The sequence below is a fragment of the Catharus ustulatus genome, chromosome 1, assembly GCF_009819885.2.
Source record: "Catharus ustulatus isolate bCatUst1 chromosome 1, bCatUst1.pri.v2, whole genome shotgun sequence".
Taxonomy (NCBI): Eukaryota; Metazoa; Chordata; class Aves; order Passeriformes; family Turdidae; genus Catharus; species Catharus ustulatus.
Genome location: NC_046221.1, coordinates 46179916 through 46196604, shown reverse-complemented (window position 1 = coordinate 46196604; position 16689 = coordinate 46179916). Strand labels below are relative to the sequence as shown.

The window sequence follows — 16689 nt, the reverse complement described above, 5'->3', positions numbered from 1 at the left end:
TACATGTTGTAACAATGGAAATTAGTTGAAACACGCAGGATGAAACATGTAGGAAATAAGTTAGCACACTCTATATCTACAAGCCCTGCAAAAGGAAATAACATACAGAATCCAAAGTCTCACTTACATTAAGCTCTCATTCCTGGCCTGGCAGCCCAGGTGCATCTTTGTAAACTTCATCTGCTGGTCCTCCCAGAAAGGACAGGAGGAGCTGCCATTTGTATAAGTACACCCATATCTGATTTCATGAACAGGATTTGCTACGATTTAAGAAATCTCATGACAATGGACTGGACTACTTGTGAATAACCTCAATATAGGACAATTTTTAGAGTTTATTGCATCAGCTGTCCAATTTCAACCAAATCAGCCAGCCCTGGACACAAGCCTGAAACAGTCTGTTAATTAGAATGTATGATAATGTCTATGTGAAAACCAGAAGCACAGTTTTAGAATTTTGCTTCACTATTAAAAAAATTATTAAACCTATGAAATCTAGCAGCTAAAGACAGCTACTACGGAGGAGGTGTTTCCCTTCGCTAAATTCAAGGTTTTATTTTTATGGTTTTTTTTTTTTTTTCTGATCAAGATTTACCATCTGCTATGTTCTCCACTAAGGAATTTTCCAGTGAGCTTTCTTCAGTATTCACTTGACAATCATTTGGACAGAAAAGGCTGCTTTTCTCACAGGTGTCCGTCAGGTTCAGTTGAACTCCCTTGACCATTGAAAAAATACACCACTGACTTTTAAAAGTCTGCAGTGTGGTTTTGTGGTTTTTTTTTTTTTTTTCATCTGAAGGCAGAAACCCCAGCTCCATGCCCCCACTATTCCACTGTTTTCCCACGTTACAGCACACAGGGCAGCAAAATCTGAGCCATCTCAATGCCCTTGTGAACATGGACCTACCTTGTGGGTAAAACAAAGAAACATGCTCTTCTGTCTTAGAAAGCCCTTCTTCAAACTCTGATCAAAATAAGGCACAGAGCACACAGACACACAATCAGGATAATAGAGAAAAGCAGATTGGAGATACTCTCCTTCTGAGAGATGAGATGAGGCAAGGCTCTGGACAGATCTTTATAGAGGATGCAGACAGAGAAAAGTTTTTAAATGTCTAACCTAGTCAAGTGGATGGTGTATCTGCTGTTCATCAAGACACAGTAAGTTTATCAGAGCCTGGAGCCTTCCAAAGTCCTGATTTCCCATATGGAGTCTGTCACATCTATGGTTTTTATTTAAACACTCCAGGTCTACACAAGAGCAAGTAAAAAATTATATATATATATATATATATTTATGTGTGTGTGTATAAAGTTCACGTGAGCTTTATGAAGGTAGGGATTGCATTTCTCTCATAATAGAGCAAAAAAGGGAAAGCCAGAGTGACCTACTCAATACCAGATGGTGAGCACCTTCTGAGAAGGAAGCAGAATCCAGGTCCGCCTTCTACTTCTTTACCTGAATTCTGTCACCTACAGAGTAATAAAAATACTTCCTCCCTTCATGTACTATAAAGATCAACGAGTTATCATCTGTATCTGTGATATAATATATAGAGAGACATGGAGGAAGCACTCTTCCTCCAGAGCAGAATCTGTATACTAATTTTCTACTTTTAAATATACATCAAAGTTATGTCTTGATCTGAAGTCCTTCTGCCCTTCATAAACCATTCAAAGACATTTGAAATGCACAGAATCAACATCAGCAACCATCCAGGAAAATGGAAGTGTCCAAATAATTTTGAAAGCCACAATGATGCCTGCATAACCTAAATGAAAATTGTGCACATAACAGACAGCTCATGAGATTCAACACAATTCAGAAGTCATTGCCTGGCTTCAACAATGAGAAGGCATACATTCACATTTTATTTTACAAAGTAATTCTGACAACATTTTCAGCTTAAGCAATGCTGCAGTGGCAACTTTTCAATGTGCCCCTTTAATAACTGGAGTGGTACATGTGAACTGAGTGAAGCAGAATCTTTGTGTGACAGAAGCTACAAAGCCCATGAAAAGGCCTAAAACACACACTGTTTTATAAAATAAGAGAGTTCAGAAGTGGTGCTGATCTGTATTTACATTCTGGTAGCACCCATCAGCTGTTCTGTGCCTGAGATTTGAGCTGAATTTAGAGGAGGTGCTTTCCCAAGAAGATCTACTCCTAAACATAAAGGAATTACCATCATCATCTATTATATTTCACCAAAAAGGACCTGGGGCATGTAAAGTTTAACACAGCTGCCCTTAGGCAGAGATCATCTGAAGGAAAGTCAACCTTCAGAATTTTGAGGCAGTAATTTCCTCACATGATGCCCTAATATCAGTAACTGGTGCATCTGAACAACGGCAGCTGTGAGGAGGGACACTGCCAAAGTTGGAGCAAACCTTCCAGAGGTGACATATATGCTCATTTAGCACAGTGCTCCATATCCCCTTGAAAGTCAGCAGATTTAAATGAAGCCTGCAAGGCTGAAGTCCTGGTTGTCTGAGATCAAAGAGGATTCCTGTCCCAAAACTCCCTCCTTAATGTTTTTCACATCCAGATTACCGTAATTTCATGATTACAAGCCGCGCCGTTTTGACTAAAATTTTGCTCCCACACCAGAAATGCGGCTTACACTCAGGAGCGCTAATATGTGAATAATTTTCTGACATTTACAACCCCGGAAGTGCAAACTGAGGTGCCGAGTCGAGCAACCTGCCAGTAAAAACCGGGATTGCGTGATTGTTACACGTTGGTTACTCTGTTGCGCCGCGGGTGGAGCCGGCTCCATGCAGGCAACGCGGGGGGTGGGGAAGGCGGAGGAGCTCCCTCCTTCAGGCAGCCCAGCCCGGGGGAGGCAGGGGGCTTCCTCCTGCTGGCCCCGCGGCTCGGGGGGAGGCAGGGGGCTCCCGTCCCCTCCTGCTGCCGCCGCTGTGGGTGCCAGCGGGCTCCTTCTCCTCCTGCCACCACCGCCGTGGGTGCCAGCAGGCTCCTTCCCCTCCTGCCACCACGGGAGCGGGGGGGCTCCATCCCCCCCTCCCACCACTGCCGCGGGTGCTGGCGGGCTCCGTCCCCGCCTGCCACCACGGCGCAGTGCCGGGCCGGGGCGAGCGAGCCCAGTGGCGGCGGCGGCCGGCCCTGAGCAGCCCCGCCAAGCGGCAGCACCCTCACGGCCCAAGCCGAGCCAGTAAACCCCGCCATGCCGCGATTCTGTTACTATTTGGCAACTTTGTTGCACGCGAGTCCTCCCTGCAAACGACAGAGCGCCTTATAATTGGGTGCGGCTTGTGTATGGACAAAGAACAAAATGTTTGCCAACACCCGGCGATGTGGCTTATAGTCAGTGTGGCTTATAATAATGAAATTACTGTACTCTAGATGCTGTTGCTGTAGCTAGTCCATGCTGATCACCTGAGAAGCTTATTTGGCATCCAATAATCCTATCAAAAGGGAGCCGTCTCTAAAAGAAAGGTATCACAAAAGTGATATCGCGACAGAGAGCCCAATGTGCATTGTTGAATTTACCTCTGCATTTTTCTCAGGCTCTCACCTGCTGCCTTTGCAAGCCCTGCAGAACCTGCTGTGAATCACTTGCTGTGTTTCACCTTGGACCTCACTTATCTCCAGAGAGGAGCTCACGGGAGCCCAAGCCACTACAGTCCTGGCAGCTGGCAGAGAACCCTGACACCTGAGGAAGAATAAACAGTGTAATTTTTTTCAGCTAGCTGTCTCTTTTTTTTTTTTCTTTTGCCTATTAGTGCAATATATAGTAAAGTCATAGCCAGCTACCTATAAAACTGGAAGTCTGTGTTGCTAATTATATGAAGCACTGGAATGTGGTAGCTTATGGAGTGTGTGAGGCAAGGTAATCCATCAAACATTTGCAAATTATATACTGGAAGTGCTGTCAGGATCCTGAAACATTACCCTCTAGTGTTACTAATCCTTTATGCAGATATGTGTTGTTTAATTGCCAGTTGGGAATTACAATGACACGTTACATGACTAATTTTTCAAACTACAATTGTACTATTTCCCTCACCCTCCTCCTTATACTTTTCCTGTCAATCTCCTTTCACTCTGTTGCCGTTTCTCTTGCCAGAACCACCTTCTTTGGTAGCAATTGCAACACCCTAGAAGCAGAAAATACAGTATTTAAATATACCGCACAGAATGGACTCAGTAAAGTATGCTTTCACACGTCTCAAAAACCAACCCTCTCTACACAAACCCTATGTAAGATTGCTTTGAAAGTTGGTGTCTCTCAAGAGTAAACAATCTCTAATTATAATTTACATGATGAGAAAAATAACCACTATTACCACACTATACTCAGGACTAACAGACATTAGTTAAATATGTTTTCTGTGTGAGTGGTCTATACTCAGTGGAGTTTTCAGGAAGCAATGTTGTACAGACACATTCCAAAATATTAGCCTTACATTCCCTTATATCAAATAGCCTTGGATTCTAGATGCAAAACACAAGAAGGCGTTTTGTGATAGTTCACAATGCCAGAGACTGAAAGGCACCAGTTATAATGTGGGGTTTTTTAGAACATGTAAGAGAAATACTGCACCCCCCAAAGCAGGAGAAGAAGGAGGCAGGGTCATTCAAAATGTAGCTCACAGTGGCGCTACAGTCACACTTCTGAGTACAACACTCTATAGTTTTTTCCCCCAAGACAATTTCCAAAAGCATGTTTGATTGAAGGTATGCTCTACACCAAAGACAGGGTTGACTAATGGTGAGTTTGCAGGATTGAGACAAGTCATCATCATTTTTCTCCTTGCTGCTAACAGATATTAATTTACTTTTTATCTTGCCAGGGTTTGAAAGTGCTTTTGAGAGTTGCAACTACCTGAGATACAGAGAGCTCAAGAAATCCCCTAGGTTATGAAATCCTGCAAACACATCAGAGACAAGATTACGACTGTGACTCCTGATGCAATTTTTACCATTCTTTATACAGGTTTCCTCTATCTCACAAGCATTTATTCAGGTTTCCATACTCTGGGTACTATTCTACAAGCCTCTACATTGGCAGCCAGAAAAACCATGAAGACAAAGCAAATCTGTCATCACCAAATTGAGAATAATGTGAACTGTGATGTCTCCATTATGCTATTAATCTCACATGCAACCTCAGAGTGTGACAGATGATGGGAAACAGTATTTCCTAATTAGATTAACAGACTTTCATTTAATACTAATTATCTCTTGAGACCTTAATGAAAAGAGAAGGAAGGCTCTTTCAGTCTGGGGCCTGGAGAAGCACCCTTCCAGTCTTCACATCAATGGACAGAAACAGAGATGAAACAAAAATGAACCAATATGGGCATCTGACTCCCACATATTGCCCAGAGACATCACTTGCCAAATTACAACAGACTTTACAGCATATTAAATTTCAAATCAAAACAATCAGAACAGGCAGTATTACAGATCCAGCAGCTGCCACCCACCTCATTACCGTACAAAGATTCCTTCCTAAAGCAAGTGTGTTCATTCAGGAAGACATTGGCCACTCTGTCACAGAACAGCCTTGAAAAAAGGGACTAAGAGAACTCCTTCAAAATAAGGTTAGCAACTCCCTGTTGGCTTCTAGAGACAAAAGCCAAACTGTAAAGCTACATCATGCTGATTCCCAGAAATGTACAAAATTTTCAAATATTTTGGTGGGGGATGGGGGTGTGAGGAGAATGGAATACATATTCGGTATGATTATTTTTATGTAGGCCCTCATTATTTTCCAATTACTGTGAAGAATTTTCATTTTTATTACAGCACCTCTCTGATGAAAACAATTCATCAAATAAATCCCAAGCGCACTATAAATCCAATACTAATCTGAAAACAAAAGCTTTCTTTTGCTATGATCAAACAGCACTTCCAAAGAGTTCACAGCTTCTGCAAGCAAAAGGGTTCTGCTTTCATGCAATTTTTATTTAGGCACTATGTCAAAATTCAATCTTCATTTTTGGAGCTGCTTCTGCAAAAATAATTTTAAAAAAGGATAAAAAAACTTGAAATGAATGGAGCTGGAAACTCAAAGACAGCTTTAGGTCAGAGATGGCTTTTTCACTATGTTAACATGATCCTGTTTGTGAAAACAAGATAAATAAAGGAGCTATCTTAGCTCCTGGGCTAAAATGAACAAGATGTCTTCCTGGACAGTTCTAGCAAAACATGCAGGTGGGACGTAATAAAGGAAAGTGCATGAAACACTTCCAGAACAGGTAACAGGTAACCATTACCATTTATTTCATGAGCCACAAATCTACAGTCATATTTTGAAAGCTGAGAGAGTGGAAGATATAAGAAGAGTAATTATAGTAATTTCATGATTATAAGGCACACCCTTTGACTAAAATTTTGGTCTGAACCCAGAAGTGCGCCTTATACTCTGGTGCGCCTTATATATGGATACACTTCGGAAATTTACCAACCTGGAAGTGCGAGCTGTGAGTTGAACCGCAGCCAAAACAAAACCCAAACACTGGCAAAGTGTCTTGGGTTACAACAGAAGATGTGATCAAAGTATCTATTCTATCACTATCTGTTGTGACCGGGTGGGGCAGTGATCTTAATCTCTGTGGGAGATAATCTGCTAATGGGACATCCATTGAAACCAGGCGGGGCATTGTTTCTTTATCTTTGCACCCCCCCATCCTTCCTCCATGGAGTTATCTTCTGCTAAGGGCCCATTGAGTCCCACTGTGTGACTGATAAAAATTACTTTATCCCATCGAGAGTTGCTCCAGCCAGGGGGCAGAGCCAAGCCTTTCTTGCCTAGATAAAAACTGAAATTCTAAGACTCTGAGTAGCCCTTTCTCTACTGGACTCTAGAAAAAAATGAGATTTCTCCACATCACTACTAGATCTCTGGAAGGAAACTGCACTTTCTACAAGACCACTGCTTCAACTAAACCACATCTATCACTGCAAGAAGACTGCAGCCAGTATTTAATCAAACTGCTACCAACACCCTGCCTGACAGGGTGTCAGGTTGGACTCTGACTTTGTCAGGGTTTGGAGTTTGTTTCTTTGTAGTACTGTATTTCTATTTTAATTTCCCTAGTAAAGAACTGTTATTCCTAATTCCCATATCTTTACCTGAGAGCCCCTTGATTTCAAAATTATAATAATTTGGAGGGAGGGGTTTTACATTCTCCATTTCAAAGAGAGGCTCCTGCCTTTCTTAGCAGACACCTGTCCTCCAAACTAAGACACAAAGTCAGAGCACAACCTGACACCCCATCAGGGTGACACCCGTCAGTCAGGGTGTTGGCAGCAGTGCCAATAATGATAGCTACAGTCCTCTTGCAGTGACAGATGTGGTTCAGTTGAAGCAGTGGTCTTGTAGAAGGGTGCAGCCTCCCTCCAAAATTCCAGTGGTGATATGGAGAAAAAGTCCGGTTTTCCTCTGGAGTCCAGGGAAAAGAGGGCGACTTGGTATCCCACAATTTCAGTTTTTATCTAGGTAGGAAAGGCTGGGCTCTCCCTCCTGGCTGGAGCAACTCTCAATGGGATAAAATAATTTTATCAGTCACACAGCGGGACTCAATGGGCCATTAGCAGAAGATAACCCCCTTGAGGAAGGACGGGGGTGTGCAAAGATAAAGAACAATGCCCTACTGGTTTCAGTGGATGGCCCATCAGCAGAGTATCTCCCACAGAGATCACTGCCCCACCCGGTCACAACAGATAGTGATAGAATAGATACTTTGATCACATCCTCTGTTGTAACACAAAAAACAGCACAGCTGATGTGATTGTTATTAATTCATTACTTTGTTGCGTGGGGATCCTCACTGCAAAAAAAAAATTGCGCCTTATAGTCCGGTGCACCTTATATACGGACAAAGGTCGGAAATTTGCCGACTCCCAGGGGTGCGCCTTATAATCCAGTGCGCCTTATAGTCGTGAAATTACTGTAACTTTCTAGGCAGATTCATGCAGTGTTTATCTGAAAGAGGACTTCCCAAAAACCTAAATGCAGAAAAGATATGCTACTATAAAAAAAAGCACAAGAAACCCAAATACTTAACTAAGCACACAAGTTTGGAAAACCTCATCTTTGTCAGACACAGGGCAATTGCTTTTTCCACCTTCCTTTTCCCTCAGGTTGCAGAAGTAGGATGGAACATGTGAATGCAGGATCTCATAGATTCTTTTTGGAGACATTTAAGCAGTGAGTGCTTCAGTATCTATTTCATGTGAAAGATGGGCCTAAACAATAAGAACATGGAGTGACCGATTTATTGATGTGGTCAATCTTTTATAAAATGACAAATTAAATTCTCAATTGAACTTCTTTGGTAAACAAGAATGCTTGAAGAGGCTAATACTCCAAACTACAGTAGCTAGAGAAAAGACATATTTGTTACTGCCATTCACTGCCAGTGTCTACAAGTCCCGAGAACTTCCAATTTTCTCACCAAGAAAAACAATCCCTTTGCTAACCACAGCAAACTGTACTTTGTTAAGTACTGGTGGTTGCACAGATACAACAGAAGAGAGCATGAAGACTCACCAAATGCTGAAACAGACACACATCAAACCAGCTAGCAATCCTTCATTAGTGATAATAAAAAATGATCCATGGTATGTCTGTGTGAAAGGACACTCAGCTCGGCTTAGAGCTACCTCTAGAGTGTTACCCACAGCATGGCTTATTGTTTTATTACACAGTTGCAGAACTGACGCAAGGGAAGTGCTTCCACTAAATTGTGCTTGATGCTTAATATTTTCCATCTCAGCTACTGTAAGGCATGATGTTCCCATGTGACATTAAGTGCCCATACTTAAAGAATCATGTGCAATTTTAATTAGCTCTTAATTTGTTACTCTCACTGAGAATCCCTCAACTTTTGCAAAACTGAACTAAGTCCAACCTATAATTTGAAGCTGCTTATTATGTGGAAAAACTGTGTGACATCTTTTCGTATCGAGATCCTCCCAGGTTAGCAGTCCCAATATTTTTGCACGTTATTTATGTATTTATTTTATTTATTATAAATTTATTGACTGTATTATTGAAATTTATATATATTATACATTTACTAAAATTAGAATATTTATTGCTAATAGGGAAAATGTTTAATAGCCTTTCTTACCATGACTTACTGAAGGTAGGTGAAGCCAAACATAGGCAAGCATTTATATATTAACATTGAATGTAAAACTCTGCTATTCTACCCTCATTCATTCCCTAGAAGAATCCTTTCTGTGCAACTGAAAACCACAAAGGTTTAGCCATGCTGACTGCAGCAAAACTCCTCTAATAACAGTACATTAATAGTACTTAGCACTTTACAACCAGCACATTTTAACTTTCTAACCACTAACCTCCAAGTGCTCATGGTCATCAATTCAGTCTGCACAGGGGGAAACCTGACACAGGGAAGTTTCCCCAAGGTCAGTTGACAGCTAAAACTGGAATCCAGAGTTTCTAAAACACTGATTAGTCCTCCGGGCACTCAGGCACATGTTCACTTCCAAGGTTACTAAAAGCTTGAAAAGATTGCCTAATCAGCACTTGTATTTAGTTGTTTTAATAGACCTATCTTTTCTACTCTCCTCTTCAATACCATTTTTAGATACTTTTCTTAAAGCTAAGTGCAGCATTGCAGTCTGCTGTATGTTATGCAAGTTCAGCTTTATTCTGTCTAGCAGAAATGAAATTCTTCACAGTGCATACTTCAAAATAATTAAGACAGATCAGTGTAGCAAAAAAACCCAGCAGAGATCAACCTGTCAAAGCAACCAGTTTGCACATTTCTCTCTCTCCTCCTCCAGTTAGGGAACAACTGAATAAACCAAAGACTGCTCTTGGCTCCTATGCAAAAATCAAAGCTCTTGTCCTTGTTCTTCATAGGTACAGCGGGCAAAAGGATATGGTGTCTATGATCCACTGTGATGCTAAAGCATGGTAAGGACAAGGAGGTCAAGCAACAGGATACAAAACAGAGAGATAGGGGAAGGACAAGGAGGAAGAAAAAAGAATTTGAATACAGCAGCATGCATTTCTGGAAGGAATTGCATCAATTTCTAGAAGTATATACAGCTGAGAAAAATAATTTTCTCAGCAATTTACTTAAAATTAGTAAATCCCTTAAGTACAATATGAATGGGATCATTCAGAGGACTTTCAAAAAAGCAGAACAAGACCCATAAGGGCCAAATGAAGACAACAAGCACATGGGAGAACTAAGACTTTATCTTCTGTGCTGTGCCACAGAGCAAGTGAACATTCCTATACAATTCTGTGATCTTGGAAGCAAAACCAAATTTCTTGGCATTTACTTGACAACGTCACAGCTTCCAAGTTCTCTAGAAGTTCTCACTAATGTCAGAGACCTCAAACAGCAGAAATAGAAACTGTCACAAAACCATACACAAAGCTCCAAGCTATGGCTGAGGCAGACTACCTAAAATACATTTCGGCTTCGTTTTACCAGATGGTTGAGCATGCTTGAAAGCAAAACAAAATTGCTAAGCAGCATTATATCTTCATTAGTTTTCCACAACTACATCCTGACACTGACTGTTTTTGTTACAGACAAACAAATATGAAGTTCAGTTATTAACCAGAAGTATAACTTTTCCTCAAGTAGCATACCAAGGTTTTGCCAAATTTTGGTGCTTCCCCCTCTTTTTCCCTGTAGAGACTGTAAAGAGTTTTAAATAAAAAACTTGCATCAGCTAAGCAGAAGAGATGTATCCTTTTGGCAGGCTTACTTCAACTTTATCATGTTTCCACAAATACATGCTTTGTTTTGCTGACATTAAAAACATTTCATTGTTTTACAGAGACCTCCAAACAAAATCATATGACATATAAAGGCTTTATTTAGGACTTTTCCTGAGGTTGGCAAAGCTCCTTTCTATTTGAATAGTGTTCTGCCTGTCAAGTGAGTCTAGACATTTATTTTCTGCTGCAATTTTCATTTTATCAAGAGCATTGCTCCATTTTTACATTAATGTTAATTCCAATATGCGCCAGTTACAAAAAAAAAAAAAAAAAAAAAAGTACTGGTAGACTAGACCTTAATGTATTTTCTCAGATGTTTCTCTGATGTGCATTAGAAAACCCTAATGCATTTCTAATTAGTCTAACTAATTTTCAAGTTCCAGTAAGACAATTACATTTGCTACTGATGCAAATTGTTACAGTGTAGTTATATTCAACAAGGTACCCCCCCAAAAAAATCAAAATAAAATATAAGGACCATTCAACAGTAACTCTGGATAGAAGAGTTTACTAAGTTAATTGATATACCTTTGCTTTCTTCTTTTTAAAAGCAGCAACTAAATTTGGTGTATGAAAACCGAAGTTAAAAAAATAAAAAAGAGCAGTTCTCTTAAACATTCAAATAAATCTGTGCTGCAAGCAACCAGTGTGACAATTTTTGAGACCCAGTCTGAGCCACCCAAAACACTATTTTGACTGCTGGAAGCCTGAGTATGTGCAGCATGACTCTGTTTTTCACTAGTTAATGACATAAAGGAGAAAAGGACCAGTGACTGGGTCTCTCTGTCTCTTAATCACTGTTACTAGCAAGGGGTCACCACCAGCAAAGCAGCTCTTATAAAGCAGAATAATGATTTCCTGCAGACCCTCTCACGCATGGCCTGGCTCAAGAAAGCAAAGCAGGAGTGTACTAAGTGATGAACGCTCATCACCTGAGCAAGAATTTTGAGAACAAATGAGAAAAACACAGGACAGATGGATGTGAAGCCATGAAAGGATTAGGTGCCCATGCTCCCACTCACAACAGAGACAGAAATCTTTTAACATACAGATGGTGAGACCAGAAGAAATGAACCAAGAATGCAGGAGAATTCATGCATGATAGTCATGAAAAGCTGAGGTGGACAGCCAGATGTTTGTACACCTTGTTTTGCACTGGACTCTGTGCAATCATACTAATCAATCCAGAAGTAAAATGTCAGTCCAGAAGTAAAAAGTTCAGAAAATCTGTAGAAATATGCATTTTAATGGATTATAGGTTTTTGGGGGAGTTTGGGGAGGTTTTTTTTGTTTGTTTGTTCAGTTTGGTTTTTTGTTTGTTTTTTGTTTGGTTTTTTTTGTCCTTTTTTTGCTTTTTTTTTTTTTTTTTTTTTTAGTACTGGGATACGGCTCCTTGGATAATGGAAAAGTGGCCTCAGACACATGAAAATTATGCCTTATTTCTACTAAATGAGCAAAGAACCTCTGTCCCTGGCATCAAAAGCATTAATCCAGAGGGCAAAGAAACTATGCCTGGAATCTACTTAGCAGAGAGGGCTTTAAAAGTACAGACCTCAACAAGCTGCCTAAACACATTGTCTGACAGTTGTCTAATAAGGAGACATTATACAAGGCTTCGGAAGAATTGGAACTGCACTACACAGAAATAAAAAACTTGAAATTAGTATTATATAATTTTATCAAAGAATACTTACAGACAAAGAAGATACACTGAGAGGTGAAATCCCCGAGAAAATTATTAACACTATTCAGAGATAAATCTAATCAAAAAGCATTTGCAGAATGTGTGCTAGATCTGGGAAAATGGGAAATTGAAGGGAGGTTCTCCTGTTCCTTACAAGATTATTTCAGACATTGCTGTAAAGACATTTTTGAGCCTGAGATTCCATACCAAGCCCAATTTCTAACTTTTGAAAGATGTATGGCAACAAGAGGTGTGCTGTAAAGGAATTCAAGCACCAAAATCTTCATAGGCTTACTGATGAGTTTTCTGGTTTTGGAAGAAGCAGAGACTAACTTTTTTGACCGATTTTCCATAAATGTTCTGTGTTTCAAATGCTGACCTGAATTTTTGTTCTCTGTTCAATGCTAATGTAGATGTCTGCCTTGGAAGATGAAAATCAACAGAACAGGTATCTCCACTCGGGTCAAGCCTTCAAGGACTAGCTCAACATGTCAGCTTTTCTTGAGTGTAGAATATGGTCTTCAGATATTTCTAGCCCACTAGAGCTCACTTTCTATTGTACAGTAAGATGTGCAGGCAAACAACAGCTAAACCAAGAACCACCTCCACTACCTGTGCTGCTTTATCAAACCTAAAAATAAAAGATACAAGCAGAAGAGCTGGGGAGAGCAGGAGAACACAGTCCACCTGAGGAATAAGTCACTGAGAAGATGACAGGAACTCACAACAGACTGTTGCGCTTTTCCCTGGAAGAAAGGCTGACCAAGAGTTAAACTCCAAAAAGTATACAATCCCCCCTCCCCAAACACAAAAAAGCGCTCCCCCCACTAAATAAAAAGAATCAACAGTCTCTGGGGGAATACTAGTCCCTAATCTACCTACGGGGATTGTAAGTAGCACAGTCTAATAAACTTGAAACATAAAATGATTAGCAGCAGCGTTAGTTGATTTATTTGCTGAAAAAGAACTCAAACTGTGTCTCAGGTCTCATAAATAAAGAAAATGCTTATAACTGAGTTACAGATGAGTGACTCTGTGGGCTGCACAGCACTATGGGTAAAGCCCTGACTTCAAGGGTCAGAAATAGCATTTTATAATATAGTTACAGATTTTTCTTCTGAAATTAAATTCTACTGAGACATTTTCCATGGAGTCAGCAAAAGGTATTTCAAGTGCAGTTCATCAGCATCCACAAACCTGGTTGCTGTGCTGCTGCCCATACAGGTGAATGCAGGATAAATGGGAGAAAGAGGTGTAATATGAAATGGTTGAATGACTAAGGCAGAAACAAGCACTGGCTCCACAGCTCTCTGTGTTCCTGGAAAAGATACTTCTGTCATTCATCTGCCTCCTCAGAGGGAGGAAAGGGAATTTCTGTAGGTTTTCCAGGATAAAAAGAAGAGAAGGATCAGGTGCCCCGAAGAACACAACCACCTTTCGCCTTCAAAAAACTGGTGTTTGGAAATTGGCATTGTCTATCTGGGATCCGTATGATTTTAAGGACCTGTGTCAAAGGTCACACACTTAATTCACAGATCCTGTAGGAAAGCTTATGGCATCCTGGCCTGTATCAGGAATAGTGTGGCCAGCAGGAGCAGGGAGGTCATTCTTCCCCTATACCCAGCACTGGTGAGGCTGCACTTTGAATGCTGTGTCCAATTCTGGGCCCCTCATTTTAGGGAAAGACGTTGAGACGCTTGAGCATGTCCAGAGGAGGACAACAAGGCTGGTGAGAGGCTTGGAGCACAAGCCCTGTGAGGGAGCTGGGGTTGTTTAGTCTGGAGAAAAGGAGACTCAAGGGTGGCCTTACTACTTTCTACAACTTCCTGAAAGGTGGCTGTGGTCAGGTGGGGGTTGGTCTCTTTCTCCAAGCAGCAACTGACAGAACCAGAGGACACAGTCTCAAGCTGTGCCAAGGGAAATACAGGTTGGGTATTAGGAAAAAGTTTTTACAGGAAGAGTGATGAACTACTGGAATGGTCTGCCCAGGGAGGTGGTGGAGTCACCATCCCCGGATGTGTTTTAAAAAAGACTGGATATGGCACTTGGTGCCATGGTTTAGTTGAGGTGTTAGGGCATGGGACGGACTCGATCTTGAAGGTGTCTTCCAACCTAGTGATTCTGTGATTTCAAGTGTGTGTTAATGGGAAACAAGAGGGAATAGTATGGCTTTGGTTGAGCACAGGAATACAACAAAGCATTGCAAAGGACTTGTCTCTTGTCTTCATCTCGTGTTCTCCATTAAAGAGAAAGATGAAGAATAAACAGCCATCTTTGTCACATATGCTCAGCTGCTTTAGTTATCAGTGGTCAAAATTAAACCATAAGGAATTGAGTTACTTCATTCACCCTTCTTGTCTGAGTTACAGGGGTCTGTCAGGACTATGTCACCACAGCTACAGTTGCTTTTGGAGTTTGGAGACAAGGACTATCCCAGTCACCATCTAAGGAATGGCCTCTCTGCTACTGTTAAGTGTTTTGCTTTGTTTTTCTGGTGCTATCTTTAAATGTTGGGGCTCTGTTACCCTCAAAAGGGTGAGATAGTAAGTCCCTGACACTCTCTGCAAATAGAAGCCAAGTAGCATATTCTTAGCAGATGTTATGAATTATAACAGGTTGCACCACTATTTTCTTTGGGTACTTGTCAAAGTAAGCTCAGGCATCTCCCACCCAATAAGCTGGCATTTAGAAAAGCACTCTAAAACACAGTCACAGCTGGATGATCTATTCACAAATATTCTTCCTTCCATTCCTGACCCATCAGTGGGATTAGCTACCAAACTATTAACTGCCTTACCACCATCAGTCCTCAGGTTCCATTAGTAACCCAGGTGTTGAAGGACATCTCAGTCCTGCACAAGCTATGCCCAGTTACTGCTTGCTGATACATCAGTCCAGCTAAACAGGCTTGGAAAAAGTAAGAGGTAACCAAACACTCTCAGAACAAATTAACCTCTACAAAAACCAGGCACATCAGGAATAAATCAACCTCTACATAAACAGGCACTTCATATCTTATCCCATCAGAGTTAATTACTGAAAAATGCAAGGAAAAACTCAGATCAGGCCACAGCTGCTTTGCACAAGCTGCTGAACAATAAGACTTTACCTTGCTTGCAGACAGACACTGCAAATCCAAGCCTTCTCCTTCTTCTGGTAAGTGCTGCAGCTCTTGCAGATGTTGTACTTGCAGTCTTGGCACTGTCGTTTGCTGTTGATAAGAAATGTGAAAGGGGAGCAGCAGCGAATGCAGCAGTGCTCATTGAACTTCTGCTGCTTGGAAAGGATGCTGCACTTGTTACCCTCTTCATCCAACTTTTGCTTCATTTCACTGGAATGAAAAGAACAAAAACAAATTTTCAATTGGAAATCTTCATCCTCTTTCCACATATTCATGTTATACTCTTCAAATAACTTTCAAAGATATGAAATGAATATGAGAAATGCATATTCTAATTTAGAATTGGAAGGAAAAAATTCCTATGTTCCCTTAAGCCACCCATGGCAAACTCAAACTCTCCCTGAGTCACAAACAGAGTAAATTTACTTAGTTCCAGAGAGACAACCCTAAGGAAAGCCAGGTGGCTGCTCCAGGCACTCCAGTTGTGCCATAGAAGCCATGTGAAAATTCAGGGCTGCTCTCAGAACGCTTTACAAATCAAAAATCAGCTCATGGACGTCAAAAGTTGATAAAAACCACTTATAAGACCAGAGCAACACAAAAGTAAACCAAATTTAGTGGTACCACAAAACAGACTAAGCTGCAAGAATACTTATTTTATGACATGCTGACATACTCTTAAATTAATGTTTAAATATCTTGCTACAGGAAAAAAAAGAATACAGTTATTGCACACTTATTCAGGAATTCTGCCAAGATCATCTATGAACATCATGTGAGCCAAGTCTGGAATTTTAAAAAGAATCACATACTGGGCTATATATCACCTTATTTGTCACTTCTGCCTCAAATTCATAACTCAAAATAAAACCAGCCTGTTTAATGAAAATCTTACAAGTAAATTCTAAACCTCAAATCTAAAAGACAAGTAAAACAGTGATCTAAACCATATAATTTTTGCACTTGCACATACTCATAGACACATATTTACGCCTATTCTCAATATATGCCTGTTAATAAATTTAAAATTTGAAAACAATGTGTGTTTCTACTGCTCGCACCCTATACAAGGGTTTGACTAAATTAGACTAGGTTCTCAAACAGATACTCTTTGCACTTTTAAGTAAATAATCTTTATG

General features: G+C 40.6%; 1 protein-coding gene across 6 annotated transcripts in view; it reads right to left on the bottom strand.

Annotated features, from left to right (window-relative positions):
* Nucleotides 1–16689, bottom strand: part of LOC116996886 (myosin VIIA and Rab interacting protein) — a 242886-nt gene that overhangs the window by 112216 nt on the left and 113981 nt on the right. For all 6 annotated transcript variants that reach the window (XM_033060928.2, XM_033060921.1, XM_033060939.1 and 3 more), the window contains exon 3: nucleotides 15539–15760. In XM_033060928.2, coding sequence (XP_032916819.1) covers nucleotides 15539–15760 — 222 coding nt within the window. The remainder of the gene's footprint in view (nucleotides 1–15538; nucleotides 15761–16689) is intronic.